The sequence below is a fragment of the Argopecten irradians genome, chromosome 11 (assembly GCF_041381155.1).
Source record: "Argopecten irradians isolate NY chromosome 11, Ai_NY, whole genome shotgun sequence".
In the NCBI taxonomy this organism is placed as follows: domain Eukaryota; kingdom Metazoa; phylum Mollusca; class Bivalvia; order Pectinida; family Pectinidae; genus Argopecten; species Argopecten irradians.
In genome coordinates, this window is record NC_091144.1 from 36,568,111 (window position 1) to 36,588,408 (window position 20,298).

Genomic DNA, 20,298 nt, shown 5'->3' on the forward strand with positions numbered 1-20,298 from the left:
CACATGTAAGCAGTGTGCTAGTGTAGCAACGAAACACGATCGAGGTGTGTGGGAGTTCTCGGTATTTTAACATCATCTTTGTTACGACTCATTATTGTCACTTAGCGGAATGCTGATGATCGGGAGGATGACTTAATTACGTTGGTTACCATTTTAATGTGGTTTGTTTCCTTTACGTAACTCTGTCAGACTTTCTAAAAATAGAACTTGTGTTCTGTAATTTTTGCATATTTTTTTCAATAATCCATAGTAGTAATAAAATTATGTATTGTGATCTATTTAAAGCTATAGCAGTTTCTTTAAGTTTCTGATAATTAGGCAACCTGAATATTAAGACACCTGTGTAGTATGACACATGCTTGTCTTTCTGTTAGCAATGGGATGTCACATTACCCAGGTTTGACTGTAGGTTGTTTAACGTTTCATATTAATCACTTTCGTAGATATTGATTATGTGGTTTACAACATGGGGTAAATAACATGCTAGCAGCATGTTGGGAACTTTTGTTACAACAGTTCACATTTTAACATGCGATCATCATTAGAGAGCTGAAGTGTTAGCAGACATCTTTCTTTCATCCTCTAAGTTTGTTTATGATAAAATGGTTAACAGATTGAGCTCAATGGTCCCAGAAGGTTTTGATGCATAATGCACTTTTGTTTATGTATTATATTACATACAACTTTCACGATTGATTTTCTTATACCCACCTCCCCTCTAACAAAAAATGGTTTCTTCTTTTTCTATAGTCTGATCGGCCTATTAAGTTTTTAAGGGGGAAGTTTGATGAATAAGGCACTTTCAGGATTGATTTTCTGATACCCACCTCTCCTCTAACACAAAATGGTTTCTTCTTCTTCTATAGTATGATCGGTCTACTATGTTTTAGGGGGGAGTCTGCACAGAGATTTACTATCTCCTGTAGCTATTTACAAGTGTTTGTGAATTGATTTTGTGGCACATAATAAGAATACAGAGTTATTTCCTCTTCTTATTAAAGTGAGTTCAAGGTGAAACTATATTTAGATTCAAGTTTACCATCTTTTGGCTTGCTCCGATGTTTGCCTATGTTCAATCTTGCTATTCAGAAAAGAAGACGTTTATATGTTATTCTTTGGAATGTTTTTGCCAATTCTGAAGAAGTAAAATAAGATTTAACAACGATGTAAACTGAAAACGAAAATAAAGTCATCAAAAAATAAAGCAGTTCAGCATGACTAACATTGCGTCTTTAATACTGTTGGCACGTAAACAAATCGCTCAAATTTATTAGTGAAACGGAATGTTGTTATAAAGCCTATAGGAGATAGAGGTTGTGTGTATTTAAAAGGGCTTGATTTAGTGCTTTTGAACAGTAAACAATAATATCTGTTTTCTTGTCTCCCTTTTAAGTCCACTACCATCATCACCACTGAAATAAGGAAGGGAGGGTTGGGGGGGGGGGGGGTGGAGGAGGTGCATAAAGGATATTCTATATCAGTCCAGCTGTATCTTATACATCTAATCTTAGCTCAAATCCCATCTCATCCCATATCCTATCCCATCTCATTCCGCATCCCATCTTATCCTTATTCCATATCTCATATATTGTAAGTTATGGAATCATACATCTCTTACCTCATCTCATATCCCATCTCATTTCATCACATCTGCCATCTCATTTATCTCATTTGCCATCTCATTCAATTCATATTCCATCTTATTCATCTCATCTCATTTCATCTCATCTCCCATCTCATTCATCTCATATCCCATTTCATTTCATCTCATCTTCCATCTCATTTCATCTCGTCTCTCATCTCAATTCATCTCATCTCCCATCTTATTTCATCTCATCTTTTATCTCATTCATCTCATATCCCATCTCATTTCATCTCATCTCCCATCTCATCTCATCTTATATCCCATCCCATCTCCCATCTTATCCCATATTCCATCCTATCTCACCCATATCTCATCTCTTATCACATCTTGTCCTATATCCCATCTCATATCCGATCCCATCTTATCAGACTTGGGTGGGATTGAATGGTTTCAGTTCATTTTTCACCTCACTTGTGTCCAACTATATATTTGATTAACTTTGAGGGGAAATCTAGGCCTCTTGTTTTGGAGTATTCTCTGAAACTTGATAGAGTTAAGACTTTAAACTGAGTGACTGATATTTCAGAGATACCTGTTCATTCGAGGACTGCTTCATCACGAGGCCAAACAAAGAAGAGTCCACTACCTCAAGTCTGCGGCTGAGTGTACATCGCGAGCAATTGTATCCTTGGAACTGTGCGAACATCCAATCAAGTCTGTCCACCAAGCCGAACAAACTACAAGGGGTAAGTACTGTCCCGACAAAGCGTTGTTATTTTTCGGGTTGATCCGTCATCTTGAAAACACATTTTGAACTTCTTCTCAAGTTCTACCGGTGCGATTTGGCTGAAACTTACCTGAAATGATCCTGAGATGGTCCTGACAAAGTGTTGTTATTTTTTCGGGTTGATCCGAAATCCAAGATGGCCGCCACAGCCGCCATCTTGAAAACACATTTTGAACTTCTTCTCAAGTTTGCATGAAATGATCCTGACATCGTCCCGACAAAAGTAATGTTATTTTGGGTCGATCCGAAATCCAAGATGGCCGCCACAGCCGCCATCTTGAAAACACATTTTGAACTTCTTCTCAAGTCCTACCAGTGCGATTTGACTGAAACTTGCATGAAATGATCCTGACATAGTCCCGACAAAGTGTTGTTATTTTTCGGGTCGAACCGAAATCCAAGATGGCCGCCACAGCCGCCATCTTGAAAACACATTTTGAACTTCTTCTCAAGTTCTACTGGTGCAATTTGGCTGAAACTTGCATGAAATGATCCTGACATGGTCCGACAAAGTGTTGTTATTTTTTGGGTCGATCTGAAATCCAAGATGGCAGCCACAGCCGCCATCTTGAAAACACATTTTGAACTTCTTCTCAAGTTCTAACGGTACGATTTGGCTGAAACTTGCATGAAAAGATCTTGACATGGTCCCGACAAAGTGTTGTTATTTTTCGGGTCAATCCGCAATCCAAGATGGCCGTCTCAGCTGCCATCTTGAAAACACATTTTGAACTTCTTCTCAAGTTCTACTGAAGGGATTTGGCTGAAACTTGCATGAAATGATCCTGACATGGTCCCGACAAAGTGTTGTTATTTTTCGGGTCGATCTGAAATCCAAGATGGCCGCCACAGCCGCCATCTTGAAAACACATTTTGAACTTCTTCTCAAGTTCTAACCGGTGCGATTTGGCTGAAACTTGCATGAAATGATCCTGACATCGTCCCGACAAAGTGATGTTATTTTTTCGGGTCGATCCGAAATCCAAGATGGCCGCCACAGCCGCCATCTTGAAAACACATTTTGAACTTCTTCTCAAGTCCTACCAGTGCGATTTGACTGAAACTTGCATGAAATGATCCTGACATGGTCCCGACAAAGTGTTGTTATTTTTCGGGTCGAACCGAAATCCAAGATGGCCGCCACAGCCGCCATCTTGAAAACACTTTTTGAACTTCTTCTCCAAGTTCTACCGGTGCAATTGGCTGAAACTTGCATGAAATGATCCTGACATGGTCCCGACAAAGTGTTGTTATTTTTCGGGTCGATCTGAAATCCAAGATGGCAGCCACAGCCGCCATCTTGAAAACACATTTTGAACTTCTTCTCAAGTTCTAACGGTACGATTTGGCTGAAACTTGCATGAAAAGATCTTGACATGGTCCCGACAAAGTGTTTGTTTATTTTTCGGGTCAATCCGCAATCCAAGATGGCCGTCTCAGCTGCCATCTTGAAAACACATTTTGAACTTCTTCTCAAGTTCTACCGAAGGGATTTGGCTGAAACTTGCATGAAATGATCCTGACATGGTCCCGACAAAGTGTTGTTATTTTTCGGGTCGATCTGAAATCCAAGATGGCAGCCACAGTCTCCATCTTGAAAACACATTTTGAACTTCTTCTTTGAAGTTCTACCGGTGTAATTTGGCTGAAAACTTTCATGAAATGATCCTGACATGGTCCCAACAAAGTGTTGTTATTTTTCGAGTTGATCCAAAATCCAAGATGGCCGCCACAGCCGCCATCTTGAAAACTCATTTTGAACTTTTCAATTTCTACCAGTGTGATTTGGCTGAAACTTGCATGAAATGATCCTGACATGGTCCCGACAAAAGTGTTGTTATTTTTCGGGTCAATCCGAAATCCAAGATGGCGGTCACAGCCGCCATCTTGAAAACACATTTTGAACTTCTCCTCAAGTTCTACCGGTGCGATTTGGCTGAAACTTGCATGAAATGATCCTGACATGGTCCCGACAAAGTATTGTTACATCTCTGGTTGATCCCAAAATCGAAGATGTACTACCATGACACTATATATCTAATTAATTTCCCTATATTTAAAGGCCCTTGGGCCTCATTGTTTGGAAATAAAATTTGTTAAAAGAAATTGAAAATGATCCTGACATGATCCTGTACAAAGTGACCACCATATATTATTTAATTTTACTATTGTCAGGGTAGTCAGATGACCGTTAAGGTCCTTTGGGCTCTTGTTAATTGTTGCTGATTAAATTTTGCTACATTCATTGTCAAGTTAATTTCTGTGAACTTTTAAAATACCCGCATACACAATGGAAAGATTGACAAGAATGTTATCTTTTATAGCACATTACTGTTAAAAAAATTGACAGTGTGTGAAAATTTGTCTCCGAAGAGAAAATCGCGAAAATTTCTCCTCCCAAAAAATCAAACAACTAATACAGTATTTTACATGATGTGATAATTGCTCACTGTTATCTGTACATTAGAATTTTATGTTTGTACATTTTATTGTATTTGATTAATAGATTAAACAAATAATGATTATCATAAATAGATCGGTGGGGAGACCAAAAAGCGACTCCAGACCTATAATGCTGAAGGCCAGTTTGATGATAGTCCACCTAAAGTGGGCAAGTTTGTCAGCTCTGCTGGAGCTATACTGCTAGCTTTACTGGAATCCACAGAGAAAGCCTTGGCAGAGAACCACAGGTCAGTTACACACATAGGGATCTGACCAGATTCTGAGAGATTCTGGTTTACAGAGAGATCTGATCAGTGAGAGATTCTTGTTTACAGAGAGATCTGATCAGTGAGAGATTCTGATTTACAGAGATGTGATCAGTTATAGATTCTGGTTTACAGAGAGATATGATCAGTGAGAGATTCTGGTGATCACTGAGAGAAGCTGGTATTACAGAGAGATCTGATCAGTGAGAGATACTAGTACTGGTTTACACAGAGATGTGATCAGTGAGAGATACTAGTTTACAGAGAGATATGATCAGTGAGAGATTCAAGTTTACTGAGTCTGATCACTGAGAGAATCTGGTATTACAGAGAGATCTGATTAGTGACAGATACTAGTACTGGTTTACAGAGAGATGTGATCAGTGAGAGATTCTGTTTTACTGAGAGATCTGATTTGCGAGAGATTTCAGAGATCTGATTTGCGAGAGATTTCATAGAGATCTGATCAGGGAGAGATTCTTGTGTACAAGAGAGATTCTGGTCAGAAATACGTTAGTAACAGTGCAATTCTCTTTACTGGTTATTCTGTTTTGCATATCACAGAGTTACCTCCCTTGCAGTTATATATCCAATGTGACATCATTATTTTTGGGAGTGGAACTCTCATCATTTTGTTTGGAAAGTACAGTACATTATAATCAATTGCTACCGACAAGGCCAGGTAATTCTGTAATATACAAACACAACATACCTTTTAAAGAACTTATGATATATATACCTCATTAATTTTGTTTAAAATTACTTATTTGTATATTCCGAATACCTTGGTTAAGTATTTTGTGTTGATGTGAGATCTGCTGAAGGCTTTATGATTTATCTTGGTTTATAACATTGTATACGATTTAACTTTGTATGTTACCAGGGAAGATGAAGTGGTGCTGGTCCAGGAGTCTGAGGTCAAAGGCCGTGCCTGTCAATTATCTGAAGAACCATTCCTAAAAGATCATGATGATGGTAAGTGGAGGAGTCTCATTTCTGTACAAGCCCTTTGTACTTCTTGTTCTGTGACATGTCTGTACTTTAGGGATGTGGGGTTTGTGATGTGTACAGGCCTTTTGTACCCCTTGTTCTGTGACATGTCTGTACTTTCGGGATTTTTGGTTTGTGATGTGTACAGGCCTTTTGTGCCCCTTGTTCTGTAACAGGTCTAGATCTGTTCTTTAGGGATGTGTGGTTTGTGATGTGTACAGGCCCTTTGTACCCCTTGTTCTGTGACATGTCTGTACTTTCGGGATTTTTGGTTTGTGATGTGTACAGGCCTTTTGTGCCCCTTGTTCTGTAACAGGTCTAGATCTGTACTTTAGGGATGTGTGGTTTGTGATGTGTACAGGCCCTTTGTACCCCTTGCTCTGTGACAGGTCTGTATTTCACAGGGATGGGTGGTTTGTGATGTGTACAGGCCCTTTGTACCCCTTGTTCTGTGACAGACATGTACTTTCGAGATGTGTGGTTTGTGATGTGTACAGGCCCTTTGTACCCCTTGTTCTGAGACAGGTCTGTACTTTAGGGATGGATTGTTTGTGATTATGTACAGGCCCTCTGTACCTTTTGTTCTGTGACAGGTCTGTACTTTAGGGATGGATTGTTTGTGATATGTACAGGCCCTCTGTACCTTTTTTAGGTCATCTGACCCGAAGGGTCAGGATGACCTATAGTCGTCATGTTTCGTCCGTCGTCGTCCGCCGTCGCCGCCGTCCGCCGTCCGCCGTGCGTTAACATTTCACATTTTGAAAACTTCTTCTCAAGTTTCTACCGGTGCGATTTAGCTGAAAACTTGCATGAAATGATCGTGACATGGTCCCGACAAAGTGTTGTTATTTTTTCGGGTCGATCTGAAATCACAGATGGCCGCCACAGCCGCCATCTTGAAAACACATTTTGAACTGTCTTCTCAAGTTCTACCGGTGCGATTTGGCTGAAACTTGCATGTGAAATGATCCTGACATGGTCCCGACAAAGTGTTGTTATTTTTCGGGTCGATCTGAAATCCAAGATGGCCGCCACAGCCGCCATCTTGAAAACACATTTTGAACTTCTTCTCAAGTTCTACCAGTGCAATTTGGCTGAAACTTGCATTGAAATGATCCTGACATGGTCCCGACAAAGTGTTGTTATTTTTCGGGTCGATCTGAAATCCAAGATGGCCGCCACAGCCGCCATCTTGAAAACACATTTTGAACTTCTTCTCAAGTTCTACCGGTGCAATTTGGCTGAAACTTGCATGAAATGATCCTGACATGGTCCCGACAAAGTGTTGTTATTTTTCGGGTCGATCTGAAATCCAAGATGGCCGCCACAGCTGCCATCTTGAAAACACATTTTGAACTTCTTCTCAAGTTCTATTAGAGCGATTTGGCTGAAACTTGCATGAAATGATCCTGACAATGGTCCCGACAAAGTGTTGTTATTTTTCGGGTCTATCCAAAATCCAAGATGGCCGCCACAGCTTCCATCTTGAAAACACATTTTGAACTTCTTCTCAAGTTCTACCGGTGCGATTTGGCTGAAACTTGCATGAAATGATCCTGACATGGTCCTGACAAAGTGTTGTTTTTCGGGTTGATCTGAAATCCAAGATGGCCGCCAAAGCCGCCATCTTGAAAACACATTTTCAACTTCTTCTCAAGTTCTACCAGTGCGATTTGGCTGAAACTTGCATGAAATGATCCTGACATGGTCCTGACAAAGTGACCCATATGTAATTAATTTTACTATTGCCAAGGTAGTCAGATGACCGTTGTGGCCCTTTGGGCCTCTTGTTCTGTGACAGGTCTGTGCGCTGCCTGGTGGAGAATGGAGGTACTAATTAAAAGAGACTTGGTGAAGAGGAGGATATTGAACAAACAGCCTGTGTACCAGCTGCTTCCCCTGGGTATGGAGGCTGCCCGCCTCCTAAAAACACATTTCACCTACCCTGTAGGCACGGGTAAGATCCTCTTTAGTTCAACACTTATTTGTAATTTAATCTCAGTAGTGTGAAGCCTTGTGTTAAATCTCTGTGGACCGGCACCAAATTTCTATAAAAAAAAACTAATAACACTGATTTAAGTCAACACTTCAGAAACTTTGTTAATACAATGTCTAGTACAGGAAATATTTAAAAAAAAAAAAAAAAAAAAAAATTCTTCAGAGAAGATGCCATTTCAACCAACTTCCGATACTCAATACTTGTCTAACAGTCGCTTCAGACATGATTTTAAAAACTAAGGCAGTTGGTGTCAAATTTTTCCAAACATGTCCATCAGACTGGCACATTTCACGATGTCTGGTTTTATTTTTCAAAATGAAAATTTATACCAACTAATTTTTCACTAATTTAAAATATAAAAAAAAAATCTAACTAAAAATTATACAAACATATAGTCATGAGAGGAAAACACATTTATTTAGTAGTCAAAATAAATTTAAAAACTATTATATTGAAAATTGTGTCGTTGTTTTCTAGTTTCAAATGTTTCCTTTATTTTGTAATTTCACCAGTTTTACTGTTGTTTTTTTGAAAACCCTCGTTATTACACAATATATCATGTTTAGACCAATAAGATGTCTGAGATATGGAATGAAGCGTTCTGGATACTAAGATTTAAGTGGTATTGCCTAAACCATGTGACTTGATGCTACCTGATGAACAATCCTTCGTTGAGAACTATCAGTCTTCTGGAGTTTTAAGAGTCGGCAGTGATATATTAATTAAGGATTACCAATAGAAAATGTGTCTGTTGTTATCTGTTTTGACGATTTAAAAAAATATATGTCTCTGCTTCCGTTATTTGAAAGTGGATTGTTTTAGATTAGTTTTGATTTATGTGGGTGTTTTTCTCGACAAAAGGATTTTTTCCACTTACAAAAGATAAATTTAATCGCCTTATTCCTAAAGGTTACAATATAACAGCCTCTGATATGATTGTGTTATTTTAGAGAACCAATAAAAAGAATTGAGAAAACTTAACATATAAACATAGTTCTGATAGTCACCTCTTATTTCACAATATTCAACGGCGTCTAGCGTGCCGAAATGTTTAGGGTATGATTAACATTGAGTCTTTCAAATTCCTCCATCGTTCAAAGGTCAAGGAAACACCTTCACTTCCTTCCTGAGGAGATCGGGCATGTACCAAAGATAGATATTCACTTGGGCTTATCCAGAAACATAATTGTTGCGACCTAGATGAATTCTTAGGTCTACGGCTTTTCCTGCAATACATTTCTCTAAGGCGTTGTCAATGTCTTTACAATACCAAACTTTTGTCCATTGTTGTGGACTGAGAGTAACACCCTTCTTTGTTGGATATAATGTTCCTCTTTCACTCGTGTCATAAAGTCTTGACATGAATAAGGGACTTGTTTGCCGTTACAAAACAATCGTTTCCTATGTCCAGTCTACAGTAATCGCCATTGGTTCGTCTCTGCACAAGATCTGTTTTCTCTTGTTCAAAGGCTATGACAGGGTCCAGTTTGTCAATTGCCAAACCAGTACCTTCGACGGTATCTCCATATTTTGTTTATATGCTGTCTTACTGTGTCAATATATGTGTTTCCATGTCTCTTGTCAACGATAAATACAAGAGAATAATGAACACTTTCATATGAAGATGGACTCTTTATACAGACACTGTGATGATGAAATACGATGTACACGTTACCACTAAAATTATAGGGGCAGTTCTATCCCTACACATGGGGTACTCTCCTACTGGCTCAAAACTTATAGGGGCAGCTCTGATCCTACCCCTATCTACTGATTCTAAAATTAAAGGGACAGTTCTGACCCTACTCATAATAGGGGCAGTTCTGACCCAACACTTAACTGGCTCTAAAATTATAGGGTCAGACTATCCCTACTGACTCTAAAATTATAGGGCCAGTTCTGACCCCACTCATACATATATGCTGTTATTATGGCCAGATTGAAGATAGCAAGTAAGTTAATTTTTCAGAAAATATATAACACCTATGGGCATGCTACCCAAAGATGCTCCAACGCTGGCGGATGGTAATTTTCACTATCAAAAAGAAGAGCACACAAATTGGCATTTTTCTTCAGTTACAAAAATTATTTACGTTACACCATTAGTTTTATTTTATAAGTTTGAGATACTTATTTTACTCCAAGATAAAAATATTAAAAATAATTAACTGCATTCTGAAAAAATGTACGACACTAAGTCCTATTATGGATTGACATACTAATTGTGCATTCACCAAGAGCGAAATATTTTATTTCATACCGTATTCGACCAAATAAGCGCCCAGGGTGTTTTAAAATTTTAAAAAATCATAATTAAAAGATGCTGATAAGAAAAAATCATTGCAAATCTATACAGTTTTGTGTAGTTTGGGTCTTTATTTATGCTTTGGCAATTGAAATTGAGGCCTCAAAGGGGCGCTTATAGAGATATGGGCGCTTATTGAGTCGAATACGGTACATATTTTTGTGCTTATTAGACACATATACACAGGATTAAACATCCATTATTCTTCAAATAAAGGGTATTGTTTATGCTCTATCGGCGATGGAGCAACTTTAATGATATATATTATGATGAATCTATTTTGACAGACCCAAATCAGAAAACTGTTAAACGTGAAGAAGGACAAGAAAACTTCCTGTATACGAACGACAGCGGCCATGATGGGTAAATTGTTTTATCATTAAATCATTGTCAGTTAGAACTGAAATTTTTAAAACAATGCTTGGTTGTTCCAGAATACATTGGAAAAATTATCACATGTATTTGACACTTTAAATACTGTAAATCTGATTTAAATTTAAGCGAGAGAAATTTACAGTAATTAAAGAAGGTTGCTTGGTGTGAAAATTCCAGAGGGTAATATTTTGTACATGTATAAACTTGGTTGGATATAATTCAGAAAGTGTATCTATTGCGAAAATAACATCACCACAAGTTTTTATGGATGTCAGTTTGCCAACTTTGTCATTGTATCACAAAATAAGTACATGTATACAGTACTTTGATTACAACTTTGATTGCAGGGTAATATTACAGGTTGACCACAGAGAACTTGGTGGAGATCGCCTCAGTCTAAGTCAGGTAAGTCATAAATACCTGTAATTCTATCTGACTTACAGAACTTGATGGGGAGCGCCTCGGTCTGAGTCAGGTAAGTCATAAATACCTGTAATTCTGTCTGACCCAGAGAACATGGTGGAGATCGCCTCAGTCTAAGTCAGGTAAGTCATAAATACCTGTAATTCTATCTGACTTACAGAACTTGATGGGGAGCGCCTCGGTCTGAGTCAGGTAAGTCATAAATACCTGTAATTCTGTCTGACCCAGAGAACATGGTGGAGATCACCTCGGTCTGAGTCAGGTAAGTCATAAATACCTGTAATTCTGTCTGACTTACAGAACTTGATGGGGAGCGCCTCGGTCTGGGTCAGGTAGGTCATAAATACCTGTAATTCTATCTGACTCAAGGAACTTGGTTGGGAATACCTCGGTCTGAGTCAGGTAAGTCATAAATACCTGTAATTTTATCTGACCCAGAGAACATGATGGAGATCGCCTCGGTCTGAGTCAGGTAAGTCATAAATACCTGTAATTCTGTCTGACTTACAGAACTTGATGGGGATCGCCTAGGTCTAAGTCAGGTAAGTCATAAATACCTGTAATTCGGTCTTACCCAGAGAACATGGTGGAGATCGCCTCGGTCTAAGTCAGGTAAGTCATAAATACCTGTAATTCTATCTGACCCAGAGAACTTGGTGGTGATCGCCTAGGTCTAAGTCAGGTAAGTCATAAATACCTGTAATTTTATCTGACCCAGAGAACATGATGGAGATCGCCTCGGTCTGAGTCAGGTAAGTCATAAATACCTGTAATTCTGTCTGACTTACAGAACTTGATGGGGAGCGCCTCGGTCTGAGTCAGGTAGGTCATAAATACCTGTAATTCTATCTGACTCATGGAACTTGGTTGGGAATACCTCGGTCTGAGTCAGGTAAGTCATAAATACCTGTAATTCGGTCTCAGTCAGGTAAGTCTTAAAAACCTGTAATTCTGTCTGACCCAGGGAACTTGGTGGGGAATACCTCGGTCTGAGACAGGTAGGTCATAAATACCTGTAATTCTGTCTGACCCAGGGAACTTGGTGGGGAATACCTCGGTCTGAGACAGGTAGGTCATAAATACCTGTAATTCTGTCTGACCCAGGGAACTTGGTGGGGAGCGCCTCGGTCTGAGTCAGGAAAGTCATAAATGCCTGTAAATCTGTCAGACTCATTTCCATTAGAACTAATAGCTGGCTGGTTCCATTGGTTTGTTGGTTTCTACTGAATGCACTGTCAACAACAAATTTCTGAAATTGAATTAATTACATATACAGGCTAATCTCTCTTTGAAGATTCAAGGGACAAAGAAAAAATGGTGTTTACTCATTCAACCCTCACAATTCATAATGGACTGGTCTAGTCTTTGATTAAGAGGAACCTAAATGTGTCTTTAGGGGTGCATGAGTTAATTATCAGATTGAGTTTATATTGACAGGGAAGGATCTTTCTAAATGAAATCATTTGGGGAACTAAATGAAATCATTTGGGGAATATGCAATTACCCCATGTATTAAATTGAAACTGAAGACGAATAAAGGATCCCTTTTTTCATTTGACTGATTGCATCAATATCCCAAATCCTGGTGTCCATATTGAATGTCTTGGAGGGGAGACAACTCTCAAAGATTCAATTTTACTTTACAGTTGTGTGACTTGCTGTCGGTGGAAGGGTTGACGTACAGAACACAACAGCTAAAAATTGGAGACTATCAGTGGGTGTGGCGATGTGACGGACAAGAGCATATCCTTCCATGTGTGGTCGAGCGTAAACGTGTAGGTAAGTGTAAGACTTGTTAACTACTGTACATTGTACCCATTAAATTACTGTTAAGGTTTAAGACCCGGTTTAAACTAGTGTTTTTTTGGATCACCTGACCTCAAGGAGCTTATGTCATGGCGCGGTGTCCATCATCCGTCTGTCAACATTTCCTTTAAAACGCTACTAGTCATAGAGTTCTGCATGGATTGTAACCAAATTTGACCAGAAACATCCTCAGGGGAATGGAAACAGAGTTTGTATAAATTTTGGCTCTGACCCCATGGAGCAGAAAGAGTAGGGCCCAACAGTGAAAATAGAGGTATATCTTTAAAAAAAAATTGGGGATTATATTTATCCTGTTACCTTAGCTTCTCTACTTAGCAACCAATATTGTTCCAAAAGCATAAAAATAGCTACTACAGAGGGAAAAATATGTAAATATAAGGATTGAAAAGTATTTTTATGGTGTTTACAGTGGTATGAATGCAATTGGATACAATGGGGTTAGCGCTACATGTATAATATGACTGTATTCAACCACATGCATACCACCGTAAACAAAACAAAACACTTTGCAATCTTATGTAACCATGAATATTTTGTAAGCATGATCATTTCAAAAAATATTTTAATGTATCACTTCAGATGACATGGCGAGAACTCTGAAAGAGGGGCGGTTCTGGACTCAGGTAACCAAGATGAAGGGGTTTAAGTCGGAGTTTGAGGAGAAGGGCGTGGCTTGTGTTGTACACTACCTCGTGGAAGGGAACCCCGAAAATTATGTGGTCAGGTGTGGTGACGGCTGTCAGGGAATTGGTCGATGTGGATATCCCTCCTTACAACAAGTCAAGGTGCTTACTGTAATGTTCTTTGTGATCGCTGGAAGAAAAGTCAAATATTTCCGACGATTTTGTGAAATAAATTCCAGATAGTCTGCACCTTAGAAATTTATGTGAAGAGTGTACTAATAATGGCATGTCAGTGTGTTATAATGATTTCATTTGAAAATTAACCACACAGGTATATTTTGTAAAGTTATTATTAATTTGGACGTAGGCTTCAAATGCAAGAAATCAGCTCACTTATAAATATTTGGCCACTAGCTATACCTTTGCTGTTTTCTGTATATTTGAAAGAGCTTACTACATTAAGCTCATATATTTTTCAAATTTTATAATAGTTTCCACAGATAGCTTGCAATGGCTGATTACAGGCGTTATGCATCTTCTGATATAACAAATGTATTATGCAATATGCAGGAAATTACAGTACGCAATCTGACGATGTTTGATTTGATAAAAGAAAAAGCACTGAAGCATTTCACATCATGCTTCAATGACATTACTGTAGAATTTTCTAACAAAATTATCAACTAAACCAAAATTAGAATCATCAATGTTTATCAAATATTCAATATTTACAACTAAAATTTAGACAGGATATCATCCTATATATAATTACGTATTGTGTTTTGTGATGTTTCTGTCAGTGTGCATTCCGAGACCTGGCAGGAGATAAAGATTTGGTTACCCAGGCAACCGATGACCTTCAGGATACAGTGGCTGTCATTGCATCTTTAACCTCTGACCTTCAGCAGAGGTAAGTGACCTTCACCTTTACCAGGTTTGTTATTGAGGGAAAGCCTTGGGATACCTGGAGAAAGACAATTGAACAGCGGTCAGTACCTGGCGACTGCCCCCACACAAATCAGATGTGGAGGGCTTGTGGTAATGTCAGGAAATCTTAACCACTTGCCCACCGCAGTCTCCCTCACACTCCACAAAAAAATGAATTAGACGAAAAATGTTCAGAATTTCTTGTATTCTTTGCTTTTCACTCAAGTTCTGTATTGATTCAATTTTACAATTATATGTTTTAGAACAAGAAAAGGAGATTTTGATCAGCTTGTTGCCATGGAACTTGAACAACCCTCCGAGTCTAGGACAAAAGCTACAACAACTCCAAAAGATGTAGGACCCAAAGGTTCAAAGGTCACCATGAAAGCAGATACCGTGTGTGTAGATAGTGACAGTAAGGACTCACTTGACGCTGGATTACGTCATCAAAGGTCATTGGGGTCAAAGGTTAAACAGACAGAAAGGTCACCAAAGGATAATTCCAGAGAGTGTTCGTTGTTGTCTAAAGTGGGATACCCTAAGGAAAATACACCGCCACAAAGTTGCAAGATTTCTGGTACTCGATGGACACAAAAATGTGAGGTCAATTATGATGGTGATCATGATGTTGATCTTGACACTTATCGAAGTATAGGTATAAATTCACCTGAGAAACCCAAGTGTCCACAAATTTCAAATAACACATATTCTAGTCGAGTATTTCAGAAAAAATCAGTTTCTAATTTAAACATGTCTGGTTCCAGTAAGAAGACTTTCTCACATGAAAAGCAGGTAATACTTGGAAGGAGTCCACCTGAATTGACACGGAGACGAGAGTTACCTCCCCTAGAGCCCCTGGTACAGTATCATTGTGCGGGTTCCTATTCTGGCCCCTCCCCTTCTAAGAGGTCTCGTGAGACCTCAGTGACTGCCTACAAACCTAAGATGACTAGTTATTCTAACAGCGACGTTGGTTACAGGTCATTTATACATGATGAGACCGATTCATATGAGGAGGAGATAACTCCGTCTTATAGACCGAAAGTTTCCTCGGATCGAAATTCAAGGGATGATTATCAGTCAAAGAACACAGCCAAGAGAGATTTCTCAACTGCAGGGAAATATCGGCCTAAAGTGTCCGTTGATCAAAGACAAAGTGATGAGTTCAGATCAAGTACGACATTTCACTCACCTGAACATGATAGACTTAAAACCAACACTTACCGACCAAAAGTCGTGTCTCCTAGTAATGAAAAGGGTGTGTACAAATCAAATGTGTCAAGTTTTTCATATGGAAGTGAATTTGACGACTATTCCCATTCAGAGAAAGCCTATCGACCTCAATTGTCAACCACACAGGATAATAGGCAAATGCATGAGCCAAAATCTCCTGATCAACACGTAGAAGATTTGTTTAACCAAAATAGCTGCAGAATTGATTCCCATGATATCACAAAGACTAGTGCTAGAGGTTCCGGCGTTTACAAATCACCTGTTAATGATTTTGGAAAAAGAAAAATGATAAATCTAAATATGTCTAAGCAGACCAAATATGTTGGTCAGCAAATTACAGGAAAAAGTTCTGGAAAGATTAAATCTACATGTAAGGGGACAAAAGTTTCTGAAAGTGATGATTGGATGAGAGGGGACAGTTTTAATAGGACAAGTGATGTGAATGCCGCTGTGGGACGCAAATCTCTTCTAAGGGAGACAACTCTAATGGAGGCCGGTTCGGATAGTGATAGTTTACCCTGTGTTGGATTGGACGATTACAACTCAGATGACCTCCCAGATCCAACATGGCCGCCACCCTCAAGTAAAGGTCAGAGGTTACAACCCGTACATGGTTCGCAGAAGTTATCGTCAGATGATCTGCAAACAAAATGTAGATTTGAAAGCTCGGATCATTACGGTAGGGTTTCAAAAGAAACACAGGGGCATCTACAAGGAAAATCTAGTCAGTATGAAGATGAAATCTGTTTAGTTAAATCCGTGCTGCCCCATGTATCACGGACAGAAATTCTGTCTGCATTGAGATATCACAGTGGAAATGTGGACTTATGTGTTACAAGTTTGCTGGAGAACGATTCTCAGTGATGTGTATTAGACTGAAACAAAAATAAGGTGAAGGAAAACTAGGTCACAGTAACCATATTTGACTGTTTAATACTTGACCACTTCATCTGAATTTGAAGTTTGAAACCCACAATTGGTATTTACCTAGTAGTGACTATTAGTTGAAGATTTTTCTCTGTGGACTGAGTGCTGTTTCAAAAGGATTGAGATATTACCAAACAAAATCAAACTTACATCTCTTTATTTGACAGTTATTAAATATCAAAATAGTGAGATGTAAAGATTTTTTCTAGGGGTTCTTATCAATATATTTTACTTTCAAAGAAGCTTTTTAGGCTTAGATTGCTAAACTTTTGACGTTTTCCTTAAATTTTACTTTTTTAACTATTTAATTTTTATTGAAATAAAGGAGCATTTTTTTCTTCTGGTTCATTTTTTTAAATACTGATGTAATATTTATGATAAAATAAAATAATTTTCTGAATTTTTTTTTAACAAAGATTACTGATTATTTATATTTCTTATTTTAAAAAACTTTTTAAACCGTAGTGCTAATTGCATATTTTAAAATGCTAAATAACAAATTCTCACAAAGTATGCCATTTCAAAAGAATAAGACAAATATTACATGCAATACATAGCATAGTTACTAGTTGAACTTCATCTTGAATTCATTTTTAATGAAAACACATTTGAATATATTTCATTTTTGTCTAAAAAAAAAAAAATTTGCAGATTTTTCTCAATCAATAAGAAATTTAAAGTATTGAAATATCTTCTCCGTATATACATATTAATATGTGAGCCCCCCTATCTTGACGGCAAAGCATACTTAGGCCATTTTTGGTTATACAGTTTGACTGGTTGGACCTAGTTGTTTGTTTATTAATCAAAGACGAACCTGGTGATTTTATATTGTTTTCAGACGAGCCTTGACAAAGCCCTCACAGGCCTGTATCAAGAAATGCTGGTCCGTCAGGATTTATACTTGAAATACTGACTTTAACAAACGGTCGAACCAGTTGTTCCGAATAAACGAAAACGACCATAGTGTAGTTTCATAGTTGTCCTAGAGTTATCTCTCTTACGAAGAATTTTCAAACAGGTATGTGAGGCCCCCTATCTTGACGGCAATGCATACATGGTGTAGTTTCATAGTTGTCCTCCTTATAATAATAACAACATTTTCTAATGATATCTTACATACATTCATGTAAAAATAGTTCTCAAATTTACTTTTTACAATTTGTAGAATGAAGAACGCAATATATTTTATGCAATTTTTTTTTGCATGTCTGTTTTCAATAGCATGATTATGGAATTCTGTAGAAACAGTCTACGGCACAATTTTATTTAAAACTTGCGTAATACTACTAGTTGTCTCTCTTAAATATGCTTTTTTGTGATTTGAAAAGGTCCAAAGGACCTGAATTCTTTGTGTTCAATTTTGATTTAAATAACCTGCACAAACATGCCAAAATGGGAATCGTTTGTGAAATATTCTAAATTTCTTATTCATAAATCATTTGAGTAGATAATATATGTTATACCTTAGCATTACCATTTTTTTTAACAGAAAAATTAGTTTGAAATAATCATTTTTACAAATAAGTAATACTTTTGTAAAAAATCGAAAACGAAACATTGCTTTTTGTCATCTCATTTCACCCTGTTAAAAGGTTTGTTCACGTTTTTACCCTGCATTAAAATACTCTCCGGACATTATCTGCCTACCAGGTATGTGTAAATTAGTTTTACAAGTAAATTCCAGGAAAAAAGTTTTTGGGCGAGTTGAACATAGTGAAAGCAGCTAGCCATGAGGCACTTCTTTGTTAATATGCACCTAGTGCATTTCCATTTTAAGATTTCAGCGTCCAATTTAAGTGAAAATTGGTGTAGAATAATAATTTGTTGGCCATGTTAACGAAAAAGACCTTGTAGTAGTTGAGAGAAATTTTGTTATCGTCAGATTTAGGTGAAAATTGGTTATATTGGGGTTATGAAGTATGCTGAATAACATGGGGAAAAAGTTCCAAAATTCTTGGTTTCCATGGTAAAAAAAATTGGCAGGTGATGTTTGATCCTGATTGATAAAAATTTGTACTTATGTGATACTGTAATGATATTTTATGCAATTTTTTTTTGCATGTCTGTTTTCAATAGCATGATTATGGAATTCTGTAGAAACAGTCTACGGCACAATTTTATTTAAAACTTGCGTAATACTACTAGTTGTCTCTCTTAAATATGCTTTTTTGTGATTTGAAAAGGTCCAAAGGACCTGAATTCTTTGTGTTCAATTTTGATTTAAATAACCTGCACAAAACATGCCAAAATGGGAATCGTTTGTGAAATATTCTAAATTTCTTATTCATAAATTATTTGAGTAGATATATATGTTATACCTTAGCATTACCATTTTTTTTAACAGAAAAATTAGTTTGAAATAATCATTTTTACAAATAAGTAATACTTTTGTAAAAAATCGAAAACGAAACATTGCTTTTTGTCATCTCATTTCACCCTGTTAAAAGGTGTGTTCACATTTTTACCCTGCATTAAAATACTCTCCGGACATTTAAGTCAAAATTGGTGTGGAATAATAATTTGGTGGCCATGTAAACGAAAAAGACCCTGTATTAGTTGAGAGAAATTTTGTTGTTGTCAGATTTAGGTGAAAATTGGTTATATTGGGGTAATGAAGTATGCTGAATAACATGGGAAAAAAATAAAAAAATTATTGGTTTCCATAGTAAAAAAAATTGCTGATCCTGATCGATGAAAATTTGTACTTATGTGATACTGTATTAAAGCCAATTTTCTTCCGCGATTTCCATTTTTAAAACCAAGTTCTTGAAAATAAACATTCGTGAATTAGAAAATTGACTGGACATTCATATCAGTATCAATAATGTAGATACTAATTCGTGGAAATAAACGTTTGCGAATGTTATGTACAAGGATCGTGAAATTCGTAAAAAGTAAGTCTCACATGAAATAAAGTTGGTTCAGTATGAGGTATGCCAAATAAAATTAGTAACAGTTTGAAATACTTTGTTGCCATGGTAACAAAATATGAAGGCCTCTGATTGGTCACAATTACGATTATTGCCTTGGTGATGTTTTAATTCTGTTCTCTACATAAGAGGGAAAGATAAACTTATTTTTGTAACTTTTGAGTTTGAATTGCTCTAAAGCTAATAAAAATGCATTGGTATTAAAAAAGAAACTTTGTTTCACCCAAGAGCATATTGTGTTGTGCCCTTTTGTAATGTTAGAGAAAATGCAAGAATACAAATTGACTAATTTCATAGTGTATAATATTATGTTAGTTTATTATCCCCCGCGAAACACGTTTGCGGGGGGATATTGATTTGGGCTCTGTCCGTCCGTGCGTCCGTCCGTCCGTCCGCGTATCGTTTCCGGGCTATAACTCCTAAACCGTTCAAACTTGGCTACACGAAACTTTCTGTACATGTTAGGCTAGTGCTCTAGTTGTGCCTTTTGCTAATGGGAACCTTTCATTTTCGATACTTTTTCTGTTACCATGGAAACTTATTCAAAAATACCATATTATTAAAGTTTCCTTTCTATTCCGGGCTATAACTCGAAAACCGTTCAACTTGGCTACACGAAACTTTTTGTACATGTTAGGCTAGTGCTCTAGTTGTGC

At 37.5% G+C, this 20,298-nt stretch overlaps 1 protein-coding gene and 1 pseudogene across 1 annotated transcript; one reads left to right on the plus strand and one right to left on the minus strand.

Moving 5' to 3' along the window:
• Window positions 1-466: 466 nt before the first annotated feature.
• On the plus strand, window positions 467-16,895 carry LOC138334606 (uncharacterized). The gene is given in 13 exon segments (XM_069283249.1): window positions 467-471; window positions 2,172-2,260; window positions 2,263-2,318; window positions 2,320-2,331; window positions 4,908-5,062; window positions 5,964-6,055; window positions 7,872-8,027; window positions 10,662-10,737; window positions 11,097-11,154; window positions 12,819-12,951; window positions 13,579-13,784; window positions 14,423-14,532; window positions 14,813-16,895. Coding segments are annotated over 13 exon segments (2,982 nt in total). The 3' UTR covers window positions 16,647-16,895.
• On the minus strand, window positions 8,863-9,597 carry LOC138335635 (uncharacterized; annotated as a pseudogene).
• Window positions 16,896-20,298: the final 3,403 nt, after the last annotated feature.